Source organism: Podarcis raffonei, chromosome 16 (genome assembly GCF_027172205.1).
Source record: "Podarcis raffonei isolate rPodRaf1 chromosome 16, rPodRaf1.pri, whole genome shotgun sequence".
Classification (NCBI taxonomy): Eukaryota; Metazoa; Chordata; class Lepidosauria; order Squamata; family Lacertidae; genus Podarcis; species Podarcis raffonei.
The window spans coordinates 42,511,128-42,531,340 of NC_070617.1; the positions used below are offsets into that span (position 1 = coordinate 42,511,128).

Below are 20,213 nucleotides of genomic sequence, written 5' to 3' on the forward strand. Positions count from 1 at the left end.
TCTCTGGGAAACCCAGTCAGATGGGCGGGTATAAATAATAAATTATTTCTCTTTATCTCTATCATCACCATCATCTAGAGCCACCATGGGTGCCCCACCTGCTGCCAGAGAAGCAAGGAGAAGTGGCTTCTTGTTTTGCCTCAGGCTGCACAATGGGACGCACGGCCCCTGGACAACACACAACCAGGTTTAAGCCAAAGAAGAGCCACAATGTCCACACAGCATGAAGGATGCTTTGTCAGGATTTGATTAATGCTTGTAATGTACAAAAAACTATGGAAAAATGGATTCTTATTCTTTGAACAAAATAGAGAAAATAAGATAAGCAGATAAAAAAAAAGATTGATAATGGTAACCATGGAAGGAGGGAGGGAAGTCAAAGGAATCAGGGAATCCTAAATGAGGAGGTGAATGGTGTGTCTGAATTTAAATTTGTTATGTAAAACATATATTTACATCATTTGTTACATAGATACAAAGTTAACAAAAAGAAAATAAATTGATATATTTTGACAATTAATCTTCTTAAAGTACATTTAACTTCCCATCATCTCCATACTTCATTTTATATTTACAGACTTGTTGCATAAACCAATCTGATTATTTTATAATAAAGTATTATTTCTCCTGTGTCCTTATTTCTTACTTAATATAATTACAGAGGTTATTCAAAGGCAGTGACCAATTTCATACTACCACAATTGTTCTTAAGGTATATTTTGAAAACCTCTCATTTTGCAATAAATACTTGCTTTGACTTGTCTTTAATTTTTTCGGTTAATTTGGCTAACTCTGCATATTCAACCAATTTTATTACTTTTACAGTTAGTCACTATTAAAAGTCTCACAGCGACAGTGGCGTATAAAAATATTTCTCTTACATTCTTAGGAATGTCTGGTCCTGTAATTCCGAGTAAAAAGGCTTCTGTTTTTTTTGTAAATAAAACCCTGAGCATTTTTTAAAGTTTTATGTAAATGTCATCCCAGAAGATCTTAAATTTTTTACATAACCACAACATATGGAACATTGTACCGGTTCCTTCTTTATATCTCCAACAAGTACTAGATACATTTTTATACATTTTTGAAAGCTTCCAAAGAGTCAGGTACCAATGATAATACATTTTTTGAAAGTTTTCCCTCAGCGTATAACACACCGTAAATTTCCAATTTACTTTCCGTAGATTTTCCCACTCTATCAGATCTATATTGTACCCAAAATCCTGGGCCCATTTAATCATGGCCACTTTCACCTCCTCCTCCTTGACTTCCCAGTCAAGGAGGAGTTGGTATCCTTTAGAAAGAGCTTTTGTTTTGGAATTGACCAAATCTGTTTCCAATCTGATTGCCTCTGTCGCAAGCCCCCTTTTTTATCTGTTTTGAATGTTTCAAATAGTTGAAAGTATTGGAACCAATCTGCTATTTTCTCTCTTATCTCTTCAAAGCTTTTCAGCTTTAATTCATTTTTTTCTTCCTTTAATAGTATTTTATATGTTGGCTAATTTCCTCCCGTGTTTTTCCTTTTTACCGCAGATGCCTCAACTGGTGAGATCCACCAAGGTGCCTTTGGCTCTAAGAGATCTTTATATTTCTCCCAGACCATATACAGGGATTTTCTAACAATGTGATTCAAGACGTTCTTGTGAATTTTAACTTTCCCATACCACAGGTATGCATGCCATCCGTACCTGTTTTCATACCCTTCTAAGAGGTTGGGATCTTAAAGCATGCACCATTCCTTTATCCAGGTGAAACAGGCTTCCTCATAATATAATTTTAAATCTGGCAGGGGAAAGCCTCCTCTTTCCTTTGTATCAATTAAAAATTGATGTTTAATTCTATGTCTTTTTCCCTGCCATAAAAATTTGGAAATGTCTTTTTGCCAGATTTTGAGGTAGCCTGTTCCACCCAGTATCGGAATTGTTTGGAATAAAAAAAAAGTAGTTTGGGAACCACGGTCATTTTGATGATGGAAATGTTTCCTAAAAATTAGAGGTTTAGCCTACTTCAGATCTCAAGGTTCCCTTTGATCTCTTTCCAAACTTTCACATAATTATACTGAAACAAGTTGATGTTTCCCCCCCAATAATATTTATTAATTTTCAATAGACATAACAAAACAGAGAATATACAACAACACAACAAAGTAACAACAACAACACAATATAGAAGTAAAAAATAAGAAAAAAGAATAACAGACTTAACATACCTAAACAGAAAAAAGAAACTCCATTAATTAATTAAAATCAAATTTCATAAACATTTTAGTTGACTTCCTCTAATCTCCTCCATCTGAATTTCCTCTTAATTTGAATGTAGCAGTTTCCAGTATCATTATTTCATAAAACAATATTACAGTCGTATTCCAATTTCTTTACCTTTCTTATAGTACATTTTCTTATTTATACATTTAGGTCTAATTTTGTCCTAGGCCTGATTGGTTCTTTGAAGTGGTTACATATCTTTAATGTTAAGAGTATTTATTGAAATAGTCTTTAAATTTCTTCCAATCTTCTTGGTAATCCTCTTCTTTCTGGTCGCGGATTCTCCCGGTGAGATCCGCCAGCTCCATAAATTCCATCATCTTCATCTGCCATTCTTCTACCATTGGTAATTCTTGTGTTTTCCATTTACTGGCTAGTAAAATCCTAGCAGCTGTTGTGGCATACAAAAATACTTTCACGTCTTTTTTGGGCAGTTCAGTACCAACTATCCCAAGGCCTCTGGTTTCTTAATAAATGTATATTTCATCATTTTTAAAAAAATTCATTATAATTTTTTCCCCAGAAGTCCTTTACCTTGGGACAAGTCCACCACATATGATAGAAGGTACCTTCTTTTTCTTTACATTTCCAACATACTTGTCACAATTATGGTACATCTTTGCCAATTTGATGTTTTTTGGAGTGATTCAGATGCCAAGGTATTTTGCTTTATGACAGATCTTGAGGCCAGATGTATTTTCCAATTCTTCCTTTTCCTGTGCTGTTACATTTTTGACCAACAGTTTCATCTTTTGTTGTTGTTTAGTCGTGTCTGACTCTAGAGGGGTTCAATTTAAAGCCTGCTACTTCTCCAAATAAATTTGTTATGTAAAACTTTATATATATATATAAATGCATATATATGATGCATAAGGGCACTGCAGACAGAGAAGCTGAGCAGCAGCTGAGATGGTAGCATTCCTCTGAGAGAAAAAGACAAAGATTGTGGTTTCTACCTGGTGCTGAAAACTCAGGAGGCTTGATGCCAGAATGCCAGCATTCCCCAACCTGGAACCCTTCAGATGCTCTGGACTACGATTCCCATCAGCCCCAGTCAGATGAGGTGGAGGCTGATGGGAGTTGCATTCCAAAACATCTGAGGGAATCAGATCGGGAAACTCATTCCTGCCATTTGGGCACCCATGGAAACAGCCTGCAACAGTCCCCTTGCAACAGGACAAATCAGCACTGCCGGTGGCCTTCCCCACTTTTCTGACAATGGGTTCTGGCTGGGGAACGTTTGCGCAAAACATGGCTTCTGCTTTCCCCACTTAGCCCCCTTGGACTCTCTCTTCCTCAGTCACTGTAATGCTCCGCTGGTCTTATCACAGAATGCATCTGACACAATAAATTAATTCCGTGCTCTAAATACAAATATAGTCACTGCTGCTGTTTTCAGACCTCAGTGTTTGCCTCTGCCATCTCCAACCTTGTGTCACGTTAACGAACAAGGGCTTGAGAGAGTGGCTGCAAATGTCACTCTCTTCTGCAGCGTTTCAAGCAATGGCCAAATTGGCAGCTCTTTCCTTCTGCTAGCAGAAACAGCCAATGAATCACAAGTGGTGGAGGTCAGAGGAAGGCAGTGGCACTGGCAGCAGCAGCAATCTCTTGCCTGCCTCCAGCAGCCCTCAGGAGCCATGAGCACAGAGCAGAGGCCACAGAAAGCACTGCAGAACACCCTTGGTGCCCCAGGGAGAGCAGCTGGCACAGGGGCTGCCTTTCTCAGCTTCAATGGGCCAGCAAGTTCAAAGCAAGAACCTGGAAATTAAACTGAGTTACTCCACAAATCTGCAGTTCTGATTTTTGAAAATGTCAGTTTGCTTTTGATATCTATTTCAGTAAGGCACCCTTTTAAAAAAACCAATATCTTGTTATTAAATATAAGCATCTTAAATTTAGTTCCTTCTCCCCCTCCACACACCACAGCCAGACTCAAAGAAGTTAAAACTAACAAATTAGCAAAGGTATAAATTCCACTTCTTGCAAGCAAATTCCAATTCTCCAAAATCCACTTTCATGGGTCACGTCTTGCCCTTAAGGTGACTTTTAACACATCTTGAATTATGCATTCTGCACACACAGTTATCAGCCATTAACTGTACTGTGCTTGGTATTTGAAGCTGCAACCCAGAATCTGTCCTCACACACAAGACGTTTGAGGCTGCACAGGAAGGAGGCAGAGCCCAGCTACAAGGCCAAGTGAGGCAGGGAGCATTCAGGACAAGGGGTCCTGAAAAGCCAACTAAAAACGTAAGAACATATGAAGACTCCTGCTGGAGGTGTACACTCACAAGTGTACACATCCTTCATATATAATGGCTACTCCTCCTCCCTTCCTGTTTGGTCTATACCTTTTAAACAGGTTATACCCCTCAATTCCTACATTCCAGTCATGGGTCTCATCCGGTTTCAATAATGTCTACCAGAGTCATATTTGCCATCCTGCATTAAAAGCTCCATTCGTCTTGCTTGTTTCCCATACTTTGTGCATTTGTGTAGAGATAATGGAAACCATGAGTTGTTCCCTCCAGCTGCTTCTTTCTTGTAGTTTCTTGCCCTTTAGCTGGTTTCGGTTTCAGTTAGGGTTAGGGTTAGGGCTAGTTTCCTGTGCATCAAAGAAACTATTATCCCTAGCACTGTGAGTTCTTCTGTCATCTGTAATGTTGTCTCCCTCGCCCTGAAGTTCTAGTTTAAAGCTCTCCTGATCAGATTCGCAAGACTCCTAGCAAACACATTTGTGCCAACTGCTGTGAGGTGCAGCCCATCTCTTGCCAGAAGTCCTTCCTCAAGACCATGATCCAAGAAGCCAAACCCTTCCTCATTACACCACCTGCGCAGCCAGTGGTTTATCTCCAGTGTTTTCCTCTGTCTTCTTGGGCCACCACCGCTCCTCCACCTGCAGCTGCTGGGTGACCTTGGGCTAGTCACACTTCTCTGAAGTCTCTCAGCCTCACTCACCTCACAGAGTGTTTGTTGTGGGGGAGGAAGGGAAAGGAGATTGTTAGCTGCTTTGAGAGTCCTTAGGGTAGTGATAAAGCAGGATATCAAATCCAAACTCCTCCTCCTCCTCCTTCTTCTTTTTCTTCTTCTTCTTCTTCTTCTTCAACAGGAAGGAGTGATGAAAATACCACCTGTGCCCCAAGTCTCTTCATGATGGCCTGGGAATCGGATTCAGATGCTGAACCGGAGGAATCCCAGCCTGCACAGGAGTCGCCACCTCCAGGGCCGGCTGAGCCGGGGCAGGGGCTTGAACCTGAAGGGCCCTCACCTGTGCCGGATCCTCAGGAGCAGACAACAGCTGAATCTGCTCTGGCTCCGGAGGTGATTGAGGACCCATTGCCTGCAGGTGCTCCTCTCTCAGCCCTGTCAGGGGAAGGTGAGGTTGCCTCTGGGTCCAGTAACCCTCCAGCCTCTCCTGAGCTGCAGAGGCTCAGGGCAGAGAGGTGGAGGGAACTAAGTTCTTGCAGGAGGAGTGCTCGCCTCCAGGCCAGGAAAGGCGAGTCACCTGTGGACCGGGGCCGCCCTATGCCTCAGAGGAGATAAAGGCCAGCTCGTCCAGTCCCAGGTTGCAGGAGCAACATCGTTGGTTACCTGTTCCTGCCGGCACCCTGTCCTGCTTTCTGCCAGAGTTCCTGACCACGTCCGACTCCCTGCCTTGGACCCCGCTTCAGCCTCGGACCGGACATGGACCATGCCGCACAGTAACCCCCCCGGGACCAGCACACTTCAGTCCCTGCCCAGAGTCTCATGTTCCCTTGCTATATGTTGAAGGCTGTGTGTGTCAGTATTATTTTACCCACATGAATCAGAAGGAAGGGTTAGTGGTCAGTGGGCTTTATAAGATTTGGCGACTTCTCTGTCACATTGTGAATCTTTGCAGCTGGAAGACAGCCCAAATCCTGGGACATTCTGTTACCTCCACACACGACTTTATTTTCTCTGTCCTGACTCTTCCAGCATTCAGCTTCAGTGGATGTCAAGTTCATCAAGAGACGCTGTATCTGAAAGGAGCCAGAGTCAACTGTAGGCTGATCAGGCATGTGGTAGCCTCTGCTTCCCTGGAAGAGCTGGTTGGGTGCTTAATAGGCACTCATTATTTTCAAGACTTTGGCTTCTGGAAGGATGGGAATAGACAGAGGGAACTCATCCTCTAAGTGAGAGGATGGTGGCAGGACTGTGTCCTCCCTCTGAAGGGGATCCAAATGAAATACTGATGGTTCTTCTCCCGAGGAGTAGCCTGAACCTTGCCCTCAACTGAGTCATTCACTGCATGCTGCAAGAATCCCCAGTCATGGTTCCCATCCAGGGCTGGATTTAGATTTGATGAGGCCCTCAGCTCCTGAAGGTAATGGGGCCCTTTCTATGTCCAGCTGTCCTTTGTCAACAACAAATTGTTACTGTTTTTTGTGTTGAATATGGTAATTCATAGGAGCCTACACAGCACAAAACACAGTTGCTGTATGTAGGTTTTATTTTATTTGTTTTTTATCTTATATTTTGGAAATGTACATCCAGGTTTTTTTCCTTTAGTTTTTTTGGGGGGGGGCCCAAGAGAGTGGGGCACTAAGCTACAGCTTGTTTAGCTTATACGTAAATCTGGCACTGCTCCCATCCCAGGAAGCAGAAAGGAAGTGTTCAGGAAGTTCCGGGGGGGGGGGAGTTGTGTGCCATCCTGTCCTATTGTGAAACAGACATGCAGCTCCTCTTCCAAATAAACCCCAAACAGATGTGGTCCAAGAAATCTTAGAGTAGGCTTGTTAGAGGTTTCAAGCTTAGAAAGGTTTTTATTTTTTTTTAAGTTGGAGAAGAACAATGAGAGAAATTGGGTTCAGATGGTGAGGCTTAGACCAATGGATGATAACCTCATCAGCACATATGTCAGAAGGTGAGGATATTTGGAGTATTTTATGAGGGCCTGGCTCAACATAATAATAATAATAATAATAATAATAATAATAATAATTATTATTATTATTATTATTATTATTATTATTATTATTATTATTTTATTATTTGTACCCCGCCCATCTGACTGAATTGCCCCAGCCACTCTGGGTGGCTTGCCATGATAAGGGTATGTAACATAGAGTTAGGATATCCTCTTATATGCTTACCTGGAAGTAAGCCTCAATGAACTCACTAGGATTTACTTCTGAGCAGGACAGTCATAGCATTGCACTGCCCAAAACACAAATCCTTGCACAGAGAAAGCTAACGTCTTAGGGGCAAAGTGACCAGGTCCACATTTGCCCTGACATGCTCTTTCCCTTGGGCAGAAGATATAGAAGTATGCTTAGTCACACCAACAGGGTAAAGAACAGCTTCTATCTGTGGGCTGTTAGGCTACTGAATGAAAATATAACAACAGGGCAACTGACTTTCGGGTTTGGTGGATGTGCGTCAGTAAACGAGGGGAATTAAGACTAAGAGAGCTGAGGGGGGCCACTAGGGGGGCACATCGGAAGATGGCTGACAATAACATCTCTCCGACCCACATGAGGTAATTTGGAGGCTATGATGGGAGTAATTAGCCTCCCTACCCCCCCCCCCCAGGATGGTGGGGGGGACTGCCCCTGCCTGCTGTGCCCTATACTACCCCCGAATTTGTGGGGATGGGGGCACTAGGCACAAAGCCCTCCTGTGGGATTCCGGCGCTCCTGGACACCATCCCTTATCCGCGCCACTAGCTGCAAGAACTTCAAAAGAAACAATTTGGATGAAGGAATGCACATATTTCAAGGAAGGAGGGGGAGTAAAGACTGCTAACAGAAGAGATCTCTGATAAAACAAGAAAAGAATAAAACATGAGAAGATACGCCAAGATACGGTATGGCAAATGACTGATGGGGGAGGGGGAAAACTTTCCTTTCTTTCCTTATGTGATTAAACAAGAATCCCCTCCCCTCACGAGTCAGAATTGTCGTTTTAAGGACTTAAGCTGTGGATTTAAGGTTGTGTGGAGATAAACTTTCGAACCAAAGCATGTTTTAAGAAGAGCGTGGAATGTATAAGAGCTTTGGAATGACGCAGTTAAAAATGCCATTGCCATATTGGGAAGTTCTGTCGGAGGTCTTGAGTCTGGGAGGAGAAAGAAATAGAGCTGTTTATATATGGTGGGTGAAACTCCTCAGAGGGACTTAAGAGCGACAGTTTGGCGAGATAAATGATGGAAAGAGCGATGTTATCTATGAAGGTGATGATATATGGAAACTGTAATGGTTATAGGGGTTGCTCGTGCGTAAGTTGCCGCCACTCCTGGCTAGGTTGCCTGGTTAAACCTTTTCTGTCTGGACAGCCCTTCACTTTGTGGCTGTTTCAGTCGCTAGCAGAATCCGTCAGTGGGCGTTTCTTGAACCTCTTCCAGCAAAGAAGTTCTTTGACGCCAACTCTCCGCCTACTCTCCCTGCGCGGAAGTCTTCTGCGCAGGGAGGGTGTGGGCAGCGGAGGACCCATGCTCTCCCCGCTGGTCTCCGGCGAGGAGTCCTGGAGCCCTCTCGCCGATTCCCCCATCTGCCCCCCTCTATCCCTGGTGTTACGCTGATTTCCTTCACCAGCTGCCTCTCTCCCTGCTGGGCCCTTCTCCAGCATCGCTTTGGAGCCTTGCCTCTGCCTCTAGCTCCGATGGCAGTTCCCTGACATCCACATCCCCCCCAGGACCCCCTCCACCCCCGGCCCGACCTTTTGATCCAACTTCGTCCCTTTCCTCGGCCGACGATGCGGGGAATCCCCGGAAGGAGCTGTCGCCATCCTCTGAGGATTCAAAACCCGCTTCCCACCCGCTCCGATCTCTTCCCGCGGGGTGGGCCTCCCAGTCTGATTCTTCTCACTCTGACGCTTCTCCTCCCTCCTCTTCGGAGGCAGGAAAACCCACAAAGTCCTCTTCGTCGTCTGTGGTTCCAAATTGCTCCTCCCAGAATCTCGCTAGTGGTTTTGGTTTATCTGGGAACAGGCTGTGGAACTCCTCCACAAGATACCCGTCATTGATTGCCTCCGCGGGGACCCACGTGTTTTCTGACCTGGGTTCTCCCTCCCAAGCTACCAAGTACTCCACCTTGCGCCCTCGCCACCTGGAATCGAGTATTTCCGTGGCTTGGTTGTGGTGTTCTCTCTCCTCTACCTGCGGGTGTGTGGTGACTTCTCCCTCCCGCCCCGGGAATTCCCGCCCCTCCCTGTACGGAGAGAGTAGGGACCTATGGAACACCGGGTGTATCTTCATGCTGTCAGGCAACTTGAGCTTGAATGCCACAGGATTCACCTGCTGTGTTACCTCAAAAGGTCCCAGCCGCCTCGGCTGCAACTTCTTGCACCCTCCCTTAAAGGGTAACCCTCGGGTTGACAACCACACCCGGACTCCCACCCGTATGGTCTCCCCTTCCCGACGGTGCTTGTCTGCCTGCCTCTTGTAAATTTCCTTGGCCCGCTCCAAGTTCATCTTGAGTTGCTGGTGCAAGGCCTCCATTTCTTCCACAAACTGCTCTGCCGCAGGTACACTCCATCCTTCCTCCCCCCTCCCCGGGAAGGCCCTGGGGTGACACCCATAATTGGCCATGAACGGGCTCATTCCCGTGGATACATGTTCAGCGTTATTGTATGCAAATTCAGCCAGCGCTAGTTTCTCTACCCAACCGTTCTGTCTCTCGCTGACGTAGCAGCGTAGGTATTGCTGGAGTATACTGTTCGCTCTTTCTGCTTGCCCGTTGGTTTCTGGGTGTCTCGCCGTCGAGAAGCCCACCTCGACCTGCAGCAAGCTCATGAGCTTCCTCCAGAACCGGGAAGTAAATTGTTTCCCGCGATCTGAGATGACCCTCGAGGGAGCCCCATGCAGCCTGAAGATGTGATCCACAAACAACCTGGCTGTTTCCTCTGCCGTCACCGCATGTGAGCAAGCTATGAAATGGCACATTTTTGTCAGTAGATCGACTACTACCATGACTGCTGTCTTCCCTCTTGACTTGGGCAAATCTGTCATAAAATCTATGGACACCACCTCCCAGGGTCTTCCCGGCGTGGGTAAGGGGTCCAGTAACCCTGCGGGGGCAGCTCTCTCCCCCCTTGCCCTCTGGCAGCGGTCGCACCCCCGTACATATTCCCGTACATCTTCCCTTACCCTTGGCCACCAGAACTCCCTGGTGACAAGCAGCATGGTTTTGTGCTGACCAAAGTGCCCCGCTGTTGGGTTGTCGTGGAGTTGTTTAAGTACCCTTCCCCTCAAGGTCTCCCCCGGTACGTACAGCGTCCCCTTATAGTACAGTAGCCCTTCCTTTTCCTCAAACTCTCCATGGTTTTCCCTTCCTTCCCGGAGTTCCCTGATTTTAGTTTGAGCGAACTCGTCCTTTCTAGTAAGCCCGGCCAGTTCTCGTTTCCCAACCAACACTCCCCCACACACCCATCGGTTCTCGGGGAACACGTGTCGGACCTCCGGCGGTCCCTCTCCTTCCATGTACTCCGGCTTCTGGGAGAGAGCATCTGCTCTAACATTTTCCTCTCCCGGCACATACCGGATCTCGAAGGAAAACTTGGAGAACTCCTGTGCCCATCGAATCTGTCTCTGGTTGAGTACTCGCGCAGTCCTCCAGTATTCCAAGTTCTTGTGATCCGTACAAACCTGGATCTTGTGCTGCGTCCTATCAACAGATGTCTCCATCGGCGAAACGCTGCATAAATTCCAAGCAGTTCGCGGTCATACACCGTGTAGTTTTGCTCCGACTTGCTCAGCTTCCTCGAGAAAAAGGCACTTGGTCTCCAGCCCTGCTGGGCCCCTGGCTGCAAAAGTACCGCTCTGATGGCTCGGTCTGACGCATCGGTCTCCAGCCTCATGGGCTTCTCCAGATCCACGTGCAGTAGCTGCTCTTCCGAGGCGAACGCCCTCTTCAGTCTTTCAAAGGATTGCTGGGCCCTTTCTGTCCAGATGAACTTCTTTTTGCTACTGAGACAATCTGTGATGGGCGCTGTCAAGTGGGCGAAATTCTTGATGAACTTCCTGTAGAAGTTGCTGAACCCTAGGAACCTCTGCACGTCCTTCTGGGTTTTGGGGGCCTTCCATTCCAGTACCGCCTGCACCTTGCTGGGGTCCATAGCTAGGCCCTTGTCTGACAACTTGTACCCCAGAAACTCAACCCCTCTTGCGTGAAATTGGCATTTTTCCAGCTTGACCCACAACTGGTGCTTCTGCAGTCTCTTTAGCACTTCCCTGACGTCTCTGACATGTTGCTTCTCATTGTCAGAATAGATTAAGACGTCGTCCAAAAAGGCCACGCAGTTCTTGTACAGCAAGGACCCCAACACGTGGTGCATGAATGCTTGAAAGCAGGCGGAGCCCGACTGTAATCCGAAGGGCATAACTAAGTACTCAAAGGCTCCCAGGGGGGTGAACATGGTGGTTTTCCATTCGTCCCCCTCCCTCATCCTAATCAAATTGTACACTCCCCTGAGGTCCAGCTTGGTAAAGATTTTCCCCTGCCTCACCCGTGTTAAAATGTTGTCAATCCTGGGCATTGGGAAGGTCACGGGTTCTGATACGAGGTTCAGGGCCCGGTAATCTACGACTAATCTGGGCTGATTAGTATCCTTTTTGTCCACAAAGAACACCGGACTGCCCCCCACCGCCTTTGATTCTCTTATGAAACCTCTCTTCAGGTTCTTGTCAATAAATTGCCGCAACTCCTGCATTTCCCGGTCGGACATGGAGTACAGCTTACCCACCGGCAGCTGAGCCCCTGGGAGTAAGTTGATTTGGCAGTCAAAGGGCCTATGGGGGGGTAGTTTATCCGCCTCCTTCTCACTGAAAACCACCTTCAGGTCAGCATATTGTGGTGGCACCTCCTCCTTTGGCTCCACAGCCATCCCAGCCACCCTGGCCACTGTCATCCTTGGGTCCCCCCCCCAGACAGTGTTCCAAGCAGTAAGCTGACCCAAAGGTGACTGACCGCTGATGCCATGCCACTACTGGATCATGCAGTGCCAGCCAGCTCATCCCCAGTACTATTGGGGGTCCTGCCAGTGTGGCTACGTGAAAGGCAATGGTCTCCGTGTGCCTGGAAACCCTCATTCTCATTGGTGGGGTCTGGTGCGTCACTTCCCCTCCCAGAAGTTCCCTGCCATCGATGGTGGTCACTTGCAAGGGAAAATCCAGGGGCAGCAGGTGTAGTTGGTGCTCTAGAGCGAAGTCCTTGCTGAAGAAATTGCAGGAGCTGCCTGAATCCAGCAGCCCCTCCACCTTGACTGGGTGCCCATTCGGGAGTTCTAGCACCACTTCTATGGCTATAGCTGCCCTGGGAGGGTCTGGCAGGGGCACTTCTTTTTTCTTTTATAAATTTTTATTCATATTTGCACATATATCCAGGAAAAACATAAACAAAAAATCCACCACATACCTTATACAAATTATCTCCACTTCACAAATCATAAATAAAATACATAACTGAGTTAGTCTCAACTGAGCCTTGGACTTCCCTCCACTCCTTTGGTAAGTATCGAATAAATTATATAGTCGCGTACTTTTTAACTCTCTGGCAGGGGCACTTCTATTGGTTGCTGGCTTGGCTGCTGCCCCCACTGATTGGCAGCCAAGCGTTGTCGTTTCCCTGTGCTTGCCCCTTTCCCCCCTCCTCCTCACAGCCAGCAGCTCCCACCATCCCTTGCCAGGCCTTTCTTTGAGGGCAGACCCTGGCAAAATGTCCTGGCCGTTGGCAGAGGAAACACTTCTTGGTGGTTTTCCAATCCTTTCCCTCCCTCTTGCGACCTTCACTGGAGTTTGAAACCTCGTGCGCGCCATCTATTTCCATTGGCTCAGCCGGCTGGGAAGGCTGCCTCAGTATTTCAGGAATGCGGTAGTCATGGCAACGTTCCCCTCTCCCTTCGCGCTTCTCCTGAGCCTCAGCTTCCTGTCTTACTCCAATCGCAAGCACAGCCTTGGTCAGCTGATCCATCGACTGCGGGCGGGGTGCGCGGGAAAGCTCGTCCTTCACAGTTGGGGACAACCCCTCCTCAAACATTTGAATGGGTTCAGAGTCCAGATCCCACCCTAGCCGGTGGATCAATATCGCAAAGCGCGACCAGTAGTCTCTAACTGATTGGCTCCCCTGCTTGTACCCCATCAATTCTCATCGAGTCACATTTTGCTCCACCTCACTGGAATGCATTGCATCCATCGCCTGAAGAAATTTCCTAAGGTCCTTCAAGGCAGCATTTTGCGTTGCCATTAGGGGCCTGATCCATTCCCGGGCCCCATCCTGTAGATGCCCGACAATATAGGCCACCCTTTCCCCATCATCAGCAAAGTCATTATGCTGCAGTTCCAAAGCGTATTCTATTTCCGTCCAGAACGCGTTGTAGTCCTGGGGCTTCCCCCCAAACTTGTGTACCAGTCCCGGTACCTTCCTTGCGATGGGGGTGGGTCTGACCTGTGCATCCTGAGCCCGCCTTTCGTCCAGCCGCGCCGTCAGGAGAGCCACATACTGTTCCAAATCTCAGTTCCTCTCCACCAGATTTTGCACTCCAGCTGCTTGCTCCGTTGCGCCAGCTTCTCCGGTTTGGCTCATTATGCTGCCTGCCTGTCGCTGTGCACAAGCAACGTCAGAGACTGACGGATTGCTGTAATGGTTATAGGGGTTGCTCGTGCGTAAGTTGCCGCCACTCCTGGCTAGGTTGCCTGGTTAAACCTTTTCTGTCTGGACAGCCCTTCACTTCGTGGCTGTTTCAGTCGCTAGCAGAATCCGTCAGTGGGCGTTTCTTGAACCTCTTCCAGTAAAGAAGTTCTTTGACGCCAAGTCTCCGCCTACTCTCCCTGCGCGGAAGTCTTCTGCGCAGGGTGGGTGTGGGCAGCGGAGGACCCGTGCTCTCCCCGCTGGTCTCCGGCGAGGAGTCCTGGAGCCCTCTCGCCAATTCCCCCATCTGTCCCCCTTTATCCCTGGTGTTACGCTGATTTCCTTCCCCAGCCGATGAGCTGCCTCTCTCCCTGCTGGGCCCTTCTCCAGCATTGCTTTGGAGCCTTGCCTCCACCTCTAGCTCCGATGGCAGTTCCCTGACAGAAACCATCTCGATTTGAGGATTGGAAGAACGGAAAAATTCACACAGGATTATTATTGGTGTTTATCGGCTTAAGGAGACTATCAGAAGAGATCATAAAGAAAAAAGAGAAAATATATGAACAAGATGTGATGTGGAAACAGCAAGATAAGACTGGATAGAATTATGAACTCTGTTTGGACTGATTTGGATTGATTTGGACATTAACGCAGTAGCAAGAAGATGGTCAGAATCCCCCTTCGGATCTTGAAATATGGGTCCCCCCAACAAAATTTAAAATTCGGATTTGTAATTCGGAATTTATGTGATGTGATTTAATTTGGTTTGATTGGCCGGTTAATAAAAATTATTTTTTTTTAAAAAAAGACTAAGAGAGCTGAGTGGGGGGTGCTCGTGTAATCTCACTGTATACAAGTTGTACAAGTGACAATAAAGTATTTCAATTTCAATTTTCTATAGGCAAGGATTGTGATTTCATTTTATTTTAGGAAAGGAAGGTCATTCAGTTATGTGAGTTCCCTTCTACACCCTGAAATTGCACAATCAGCTGGTTTGCCATCAGCTTGTGAGCATGAGATCGATTCTAGACACTTTGGAGCTCTTTGGCATTTAAAAGGCTTTGTGATTCTGCACTGTTTAGATTGTGTGGTGACAATTGCCTGTGTGCTACTGCCTTGGCTTACACATTTATTTTATTCTGTAAGGGTGAAAGGAAGGCATTGGAGGCTGTGCTCCTCCAAGTCACCCCCTTGCCGCCCTGCATATGGCTCCAGGAAAGGAGATGGCAGGGTAGAGACAAGCCACCTGTTCCACTGCTGGCGTTCTACATTGTTTCCCCAGGGCCTAACGGTGACATCCTTCCAAGTCACTGACAGATTGCAGTTCCCTTACCTGTTCACAGAGTGTGGCAATCAGCCCTTCCAGGTCCCGCTTCTCACAGAGAATTGCCTGCTTCTCTTCGCCCTCCTGCTCACACTGCATCTCCAGCTGACGCAGCTGTAAAAGAGGCCAAGGAACAGAGCGATGTCTGAATGGACTGAGCGGAACTGAGAGGGGAGCCAGCGAGTAGCAGCAGCCTGCAGCCATTGCTAATGCCATCCTTTCTTCACCAGAACAACTTTCCTTATGTCCAGAAACCTGAAATTGCACTGCTGGTATTTTTGTTTTTAATTGCTCTTTGTTTTATGTTTCAAAGGCAGCTCCTGACTGGGAAAAACTGACCCAAGAAAGAAAAACAAATACAGCTTGACCCTTTTTGATTGATTGGATTGGAAGTGTCATTTATAAGAATTGAAACTATCCTCTTACGGTTTCTGGGTTAATTTGGGATTCTTTGCATGTTGTTGATGTTGTTATTGTCATCATTATCTTTGATCATCATCTTCTAAACCAACGCCTCAATGTGATTTGCATATAAGATAATTAAAAACATTTTAAAACACAAAACATCAGATGCATTTAAAATAAGACTAAAGTCCCAAAAAATGGGCACTTGCAGAGACGACCATCAAAGGTGTCATTAAAACCGACACCTTCAAAATCAGGGCCACAATCTGAGGCCCATCATTTTATCTCTTAATTCCAGCCCATAACATGCATGCCGATGCTGTCCCCACTCACCCATATCATGATTTATTTTTAGTTCTTTAAAATAATGTCTCTTTTCTGTGAAAAGATTAATAGCAGCCCAAGGAAATGGAAATCCATGAAGATTCATGCATACCAAGCAGCAGACCTTAGATTCAGATTTCTAATATATCACTATAATTTTGAAAACAAGCTTTGCCTAATATTTTTAGTGCCTCTGAAGCATCATAGGCAGAAATAATTATATAGTTAATTAAAAAGAAATTAATTTGAATCCAGTCTTGCTTTTACTCAGTGGGACCAGAAAGCATATATAATCAGCCACAATTCTCTCTAATTTATAGAAGCAGAACTAATCCCTCAATGAGATCTGCCTTCCAATGACAGCGGTCAAGCTCCAGTGTCCATTGTCCTCCGCATTCTGTATCTGACAAGACAGAACGGTCCGTGGGACAAATCAGCTGAACACAAGACCATCCGAAGAGACTGCTGGGTCAGGCCAACAGCTCATCCAGCACAGCACCCAGCAAACAAGACCTGAACACAAGAGCCCTCTTCCCTCCAGTGGCAACTGGGATTCAGAAGCATTACTGGCGTCAGCTGTGGAGGCAGAGTTTTGCCAGTATGCCTGGTAGTCATTGATGGCCTTCTCCTCCATGAATTTGTCTAATCCTCTTTTAAAGCCATCCCACTTCTTCCTGAGGGAGGGAGTTACATAGTTTAATATGTGCTGCGTGAAGAAGTCCTTTCTTTTGTCTGTCCTGAATCTTTTAACATTCAGCTTCATTGGGTGTCCATGAGATTTGAGTATTATGAGACAGGGAGAATAACTTCTCGCTGTCCAGTACTTTCTCCATGCCAAACATAGGTACTTAGCCATTATTCACTGCAGCTGCTTCCTACGTGAAATGAACAGGACGGCCTTCAAGGGCAGGAGTGGAGAGCTCTGTCTGCTGGAATGCCCAGAGCTACAGAAATCTGCCAGACTAAGGACACACAAGGACAAAGGTGGCTGCCTCCCCATGCCATACCCTTTTCTGGCAGGACTGCCGAACATCCTCCAGCTCTTCCTCCTTGTCCTCCAGCTCCTTCTGGTGAAGCTGTTTCATCCTCTCAATTTCCAGTTCGAGTCTCAGGTGAAGCTGAAAGGAAGCACCAGGACAATATGAAGATGAAGGTGATGAATTATCCACCCTTCACTGTGAGGTCCTGGGGGGCAGGGTTACAACAACCTGAGCACTCAAGATGGTCTGCAGGGAAGGAGGGGGGGTCTTTCAGATATTTGGGACCTGAGCCGTAAAAGGGTTTTGAACACTAACACAAGCACCTTCAGTTGGGGAGGGTGACTTGTTGAGGGTTTCTGTTGAGAGCCACATTCACTTATGGAAAATTTGTTGGGAGCCACTGATCTGTAGTGGGTGGAGCCAAACATCACCGAAGGCACCCTCCCCCCTCTCTTTCTGCTACTCCCTCATCTTATTTTCTCCTCCTTGTAGTCCATGGCTGGGGGGGTGTAGGTTGCTTGCCCCCTGCATCACCTTTGTGTGCTCCTTAAAATAACCCTGTAATTGAGGTCAGTCCTGTTGACTCTAAATGGGGGGACGGGAGACTGAGGGCTGTGGAGAAGAGAGTTTTGCATGGTCCTCTTCTTCCCAAGCTCTTGTGCCTAGCTCAGTACTTCCTAGCTGGTGCTCTTGGAACAGAGGGAGGGCAAGGTTGCACCCAAAGTGCTGATGAAAGCCAAATCACTTCCTCCTCAGGAGGCCACCTTACCTGTTCCAGCTGTTCAATGGTGCTTGCTTGGGAGCTCAGCTCCTTCTGCTGCTCAGAGGCTCTTGACTCCAGGTCCCAAAGTTTCTTCTGGAGGGCAGCCAGCGAGTTGGCATCCAGGTCCTTGGGGGCGCTGAGCTCCTGCACCTGGCTGCTCAACAGCACAAGCCGCTGGTTGAGGCTGGCATTGTCCAATTCTTTTTGCTGGGGTCGGCAGGGGGGATCGTGAAGGTGGGGGGACATAGAAGACAAGGGAAAAAATTGACACATCCACAGTTTAGTCAACTGTATCATTTATTTATTTGCCATCTATATATATGTGCCATCAGGCAACAACATTCTCTGGGCAACTTACAATATCAATAAAACATTAAAATGCAGCATCCATAAGGCAGGAGAGTTAAACGATTTCAGATACTGTACCTTGAAAAAGGTCTTGGAAAACAATACAGGTACCATTTCTTGGTGCTGATAGGATTTAAAATCAGAAACTAGGCAAGATGTGCTTTCTTTTTAAAGTGCATCTCAAAAATAAACATTTCAAAATAAAAATTTTGAGATCCTGAATTCTGAAGCCATTTTTGAATTTTTTTCTTCAAAGTTTTTTATGTAGCTGTTTTTTGAATTGTCCTTATTGATAATATTAATGTTTCGTTGTTTTGCAAACCACCTGGAGGTTTTTCTTACAACCAAGTAGTATATAAATTTCATGAACTTAAAGCAATTAATAAAAACTTGGGAAGGTTGGCTTTCGAATTCAGACTTTGAGATTCTGAAAGATTTGTGCAGCTGTCTGACCTGTGTATGTGCCCCAGCAGTTGCATATCTGGATGCATTTTGCCATGGCTCATTTCACAGAACCATAGGATTGTAGAGTTGGAGGGGACCTCAAGGGTCATCTAGTCCCACCACAGAACCCTTGTGCCCTTTGCTCCTCTTCCTTCTGCCCTGCCCTGCCTTACCTCTAAGCTCCGCTGCAACTTCCCCAGCTCAAACTGAAGGCTGGTGCTCTCTTGTAACACTTTCTCCCGAAGGCTCTTCTCGAAGGCGGATTCTCCCAAGGCCTGAGCCAGCTGCAGGTCAAATCTGACAGAGGTAAAAGGTCTCATGAGTTGGCCCTCCATCACTCCCAGCAGGAAGTCCCACAGCAGGGCAAAGATGCAGGCCGGGAGCTGCCGGGTCTTGGCCAGAGCTGTAAATGGCCACACATGAATCTTGACCTGGAGAGGACGATCGTGGCCTCAAAGTCCTTAAGGACAGTTGCTGGAGCCAGGACCAGCTTGCAAGCCCAGCTTTATTGCAATTTTGTTTCATATATTTTAAAATGAATATGAAATATATTAGGTGGGTTTAGGAACACAAACACACAAACACACATATACACACACACCACTTTCTGAGTATTATTATTATTAGCAGCAGCAGCATTTATATCCCACCTTTTCTCCAAGGAGTTCAAAGTGGTGTACATAGTCCTCCTCGCCCCCATTTTATCCTCACAGCAACCCGGTGAGGTAGGTTAGGCTGAGAGAGGCAGATACAGGCCCAAGGTCACCCAGTGAGCTTCACGGCCGAGAGGGGATTTGAACCTGGGTCTCCCAGGTCCTTGTCTAACACTCTTAACCACTAGACCACATTGGCTCTCCTAGACCAGGCCATAAACCTTTCCACAGCACCTTATGTAGCCTAACCAAGTGCAGGATTTGGGTGGCAACTACAGCAGGCTGAAGCAGAAGCTTTGCTGGGGACTTAGAAGATTTGGGGCACTGACCCATAGACTGACCTTTGAATAAAACGTGTATATGCTGCTAGCTTAATAGGTATAGATGTAGATTTAGAGTGTGAATGTCATAGGAGGAAACAACTAATTTCCAGTCCAAATTCGCCCAAATATAATCACCTCAGATCACCGCCCCCCAAAAGCTTCTCTTCAATCTGTTTTCCCCAATGAATTTCCTAGCAGATCCTGTTCCAAATCAATTTGATTAGCTTTTCATTACCCACCCCCAAATAACCTCTAGATAAGGTCATCTTAAATGCATTTATTTCTCCAAAACTGTACAACAATCCAAATTCATTACCTACCCAGTAACACATTGGGTGCTCAGGAAGAGATCTGAGGACCCTGCTGCCTGGCCCCAGCACCCTAGCAGTATCTCAGGGTACAAGCAGAGGAGAGATGAAGCAGGTAGGCCTTGAGGTGGGGAACGGGGATCAAAGGTCAGTGGCAGACCCTCAATCCTTGAGTTAAAGGATCTACTTGCAGTGCCTGCAACGATCTCTGCCTGAGACCCGAGAATCGGTTTCTGGATGGATGCCAACACTGAGACTCCCATACACACACCCCCCTTTTATTTTAAAAAAGGATGCTCTGATAAAGAACTTAAAGCATCCAATATCTGAGCTCTTCTAAAAAAGTTGAGCATCTTCCAATAAGTGGTATGAGATTTGAATTGTTTGATTAGATTAGCAATTCACGAGCTCCCCCATTCATAATTAATGGCTTTGCCATTTAGAATTCAGTGCCAAACTTCCACAGACTCAGAGATAGATTGGAAGTTTCAG

The 20,213-nt window shown here is 46.5% G+C and overlaps 1 protein-coding gene across 3 annotated transcripts in view; it reads right to left on the reverse strand.

Annotated features, from left to right (window-relative positions):
* Positions 1 to 20,213, reverse strand: part of MYO18B (myosin XVIIIB) — a 288,747-nt gene that overhangs the window by 92,114 nt on the left and 176,420 nt on the right. For all 3 annotated transcript variants that reach the window (XR_008327976.1, XM_053368460.1, XM_053368459.1), the window contains exons 29-32: positions 18,611 to 18,734; positions 17,652 to 17,852; positions 16,910 to 17,020; positions 15,183 to 15,287 (exon numbers count right to left, since the gene is read on the reverse strand). Coding sequence is in view for 2 of the 3 variants with exons in the window: in XM_053368460.1 (XP_053224435.1) it covers positions 15,183 to 15,287; positions 16,910 to 17,020; positions 17,652 to 17,852; positions 18,611 to 18,734 (541 nt within the window). In the remaining variant the exon portion in view is untranslated. The remainder of the gene's footprint in view (positions 1 to 15,182; positions 15,288 to 16,909; positions 17,021 to 17,651; positions 17,853 to 18,610; positions 18,735 to 20,213) is intronic.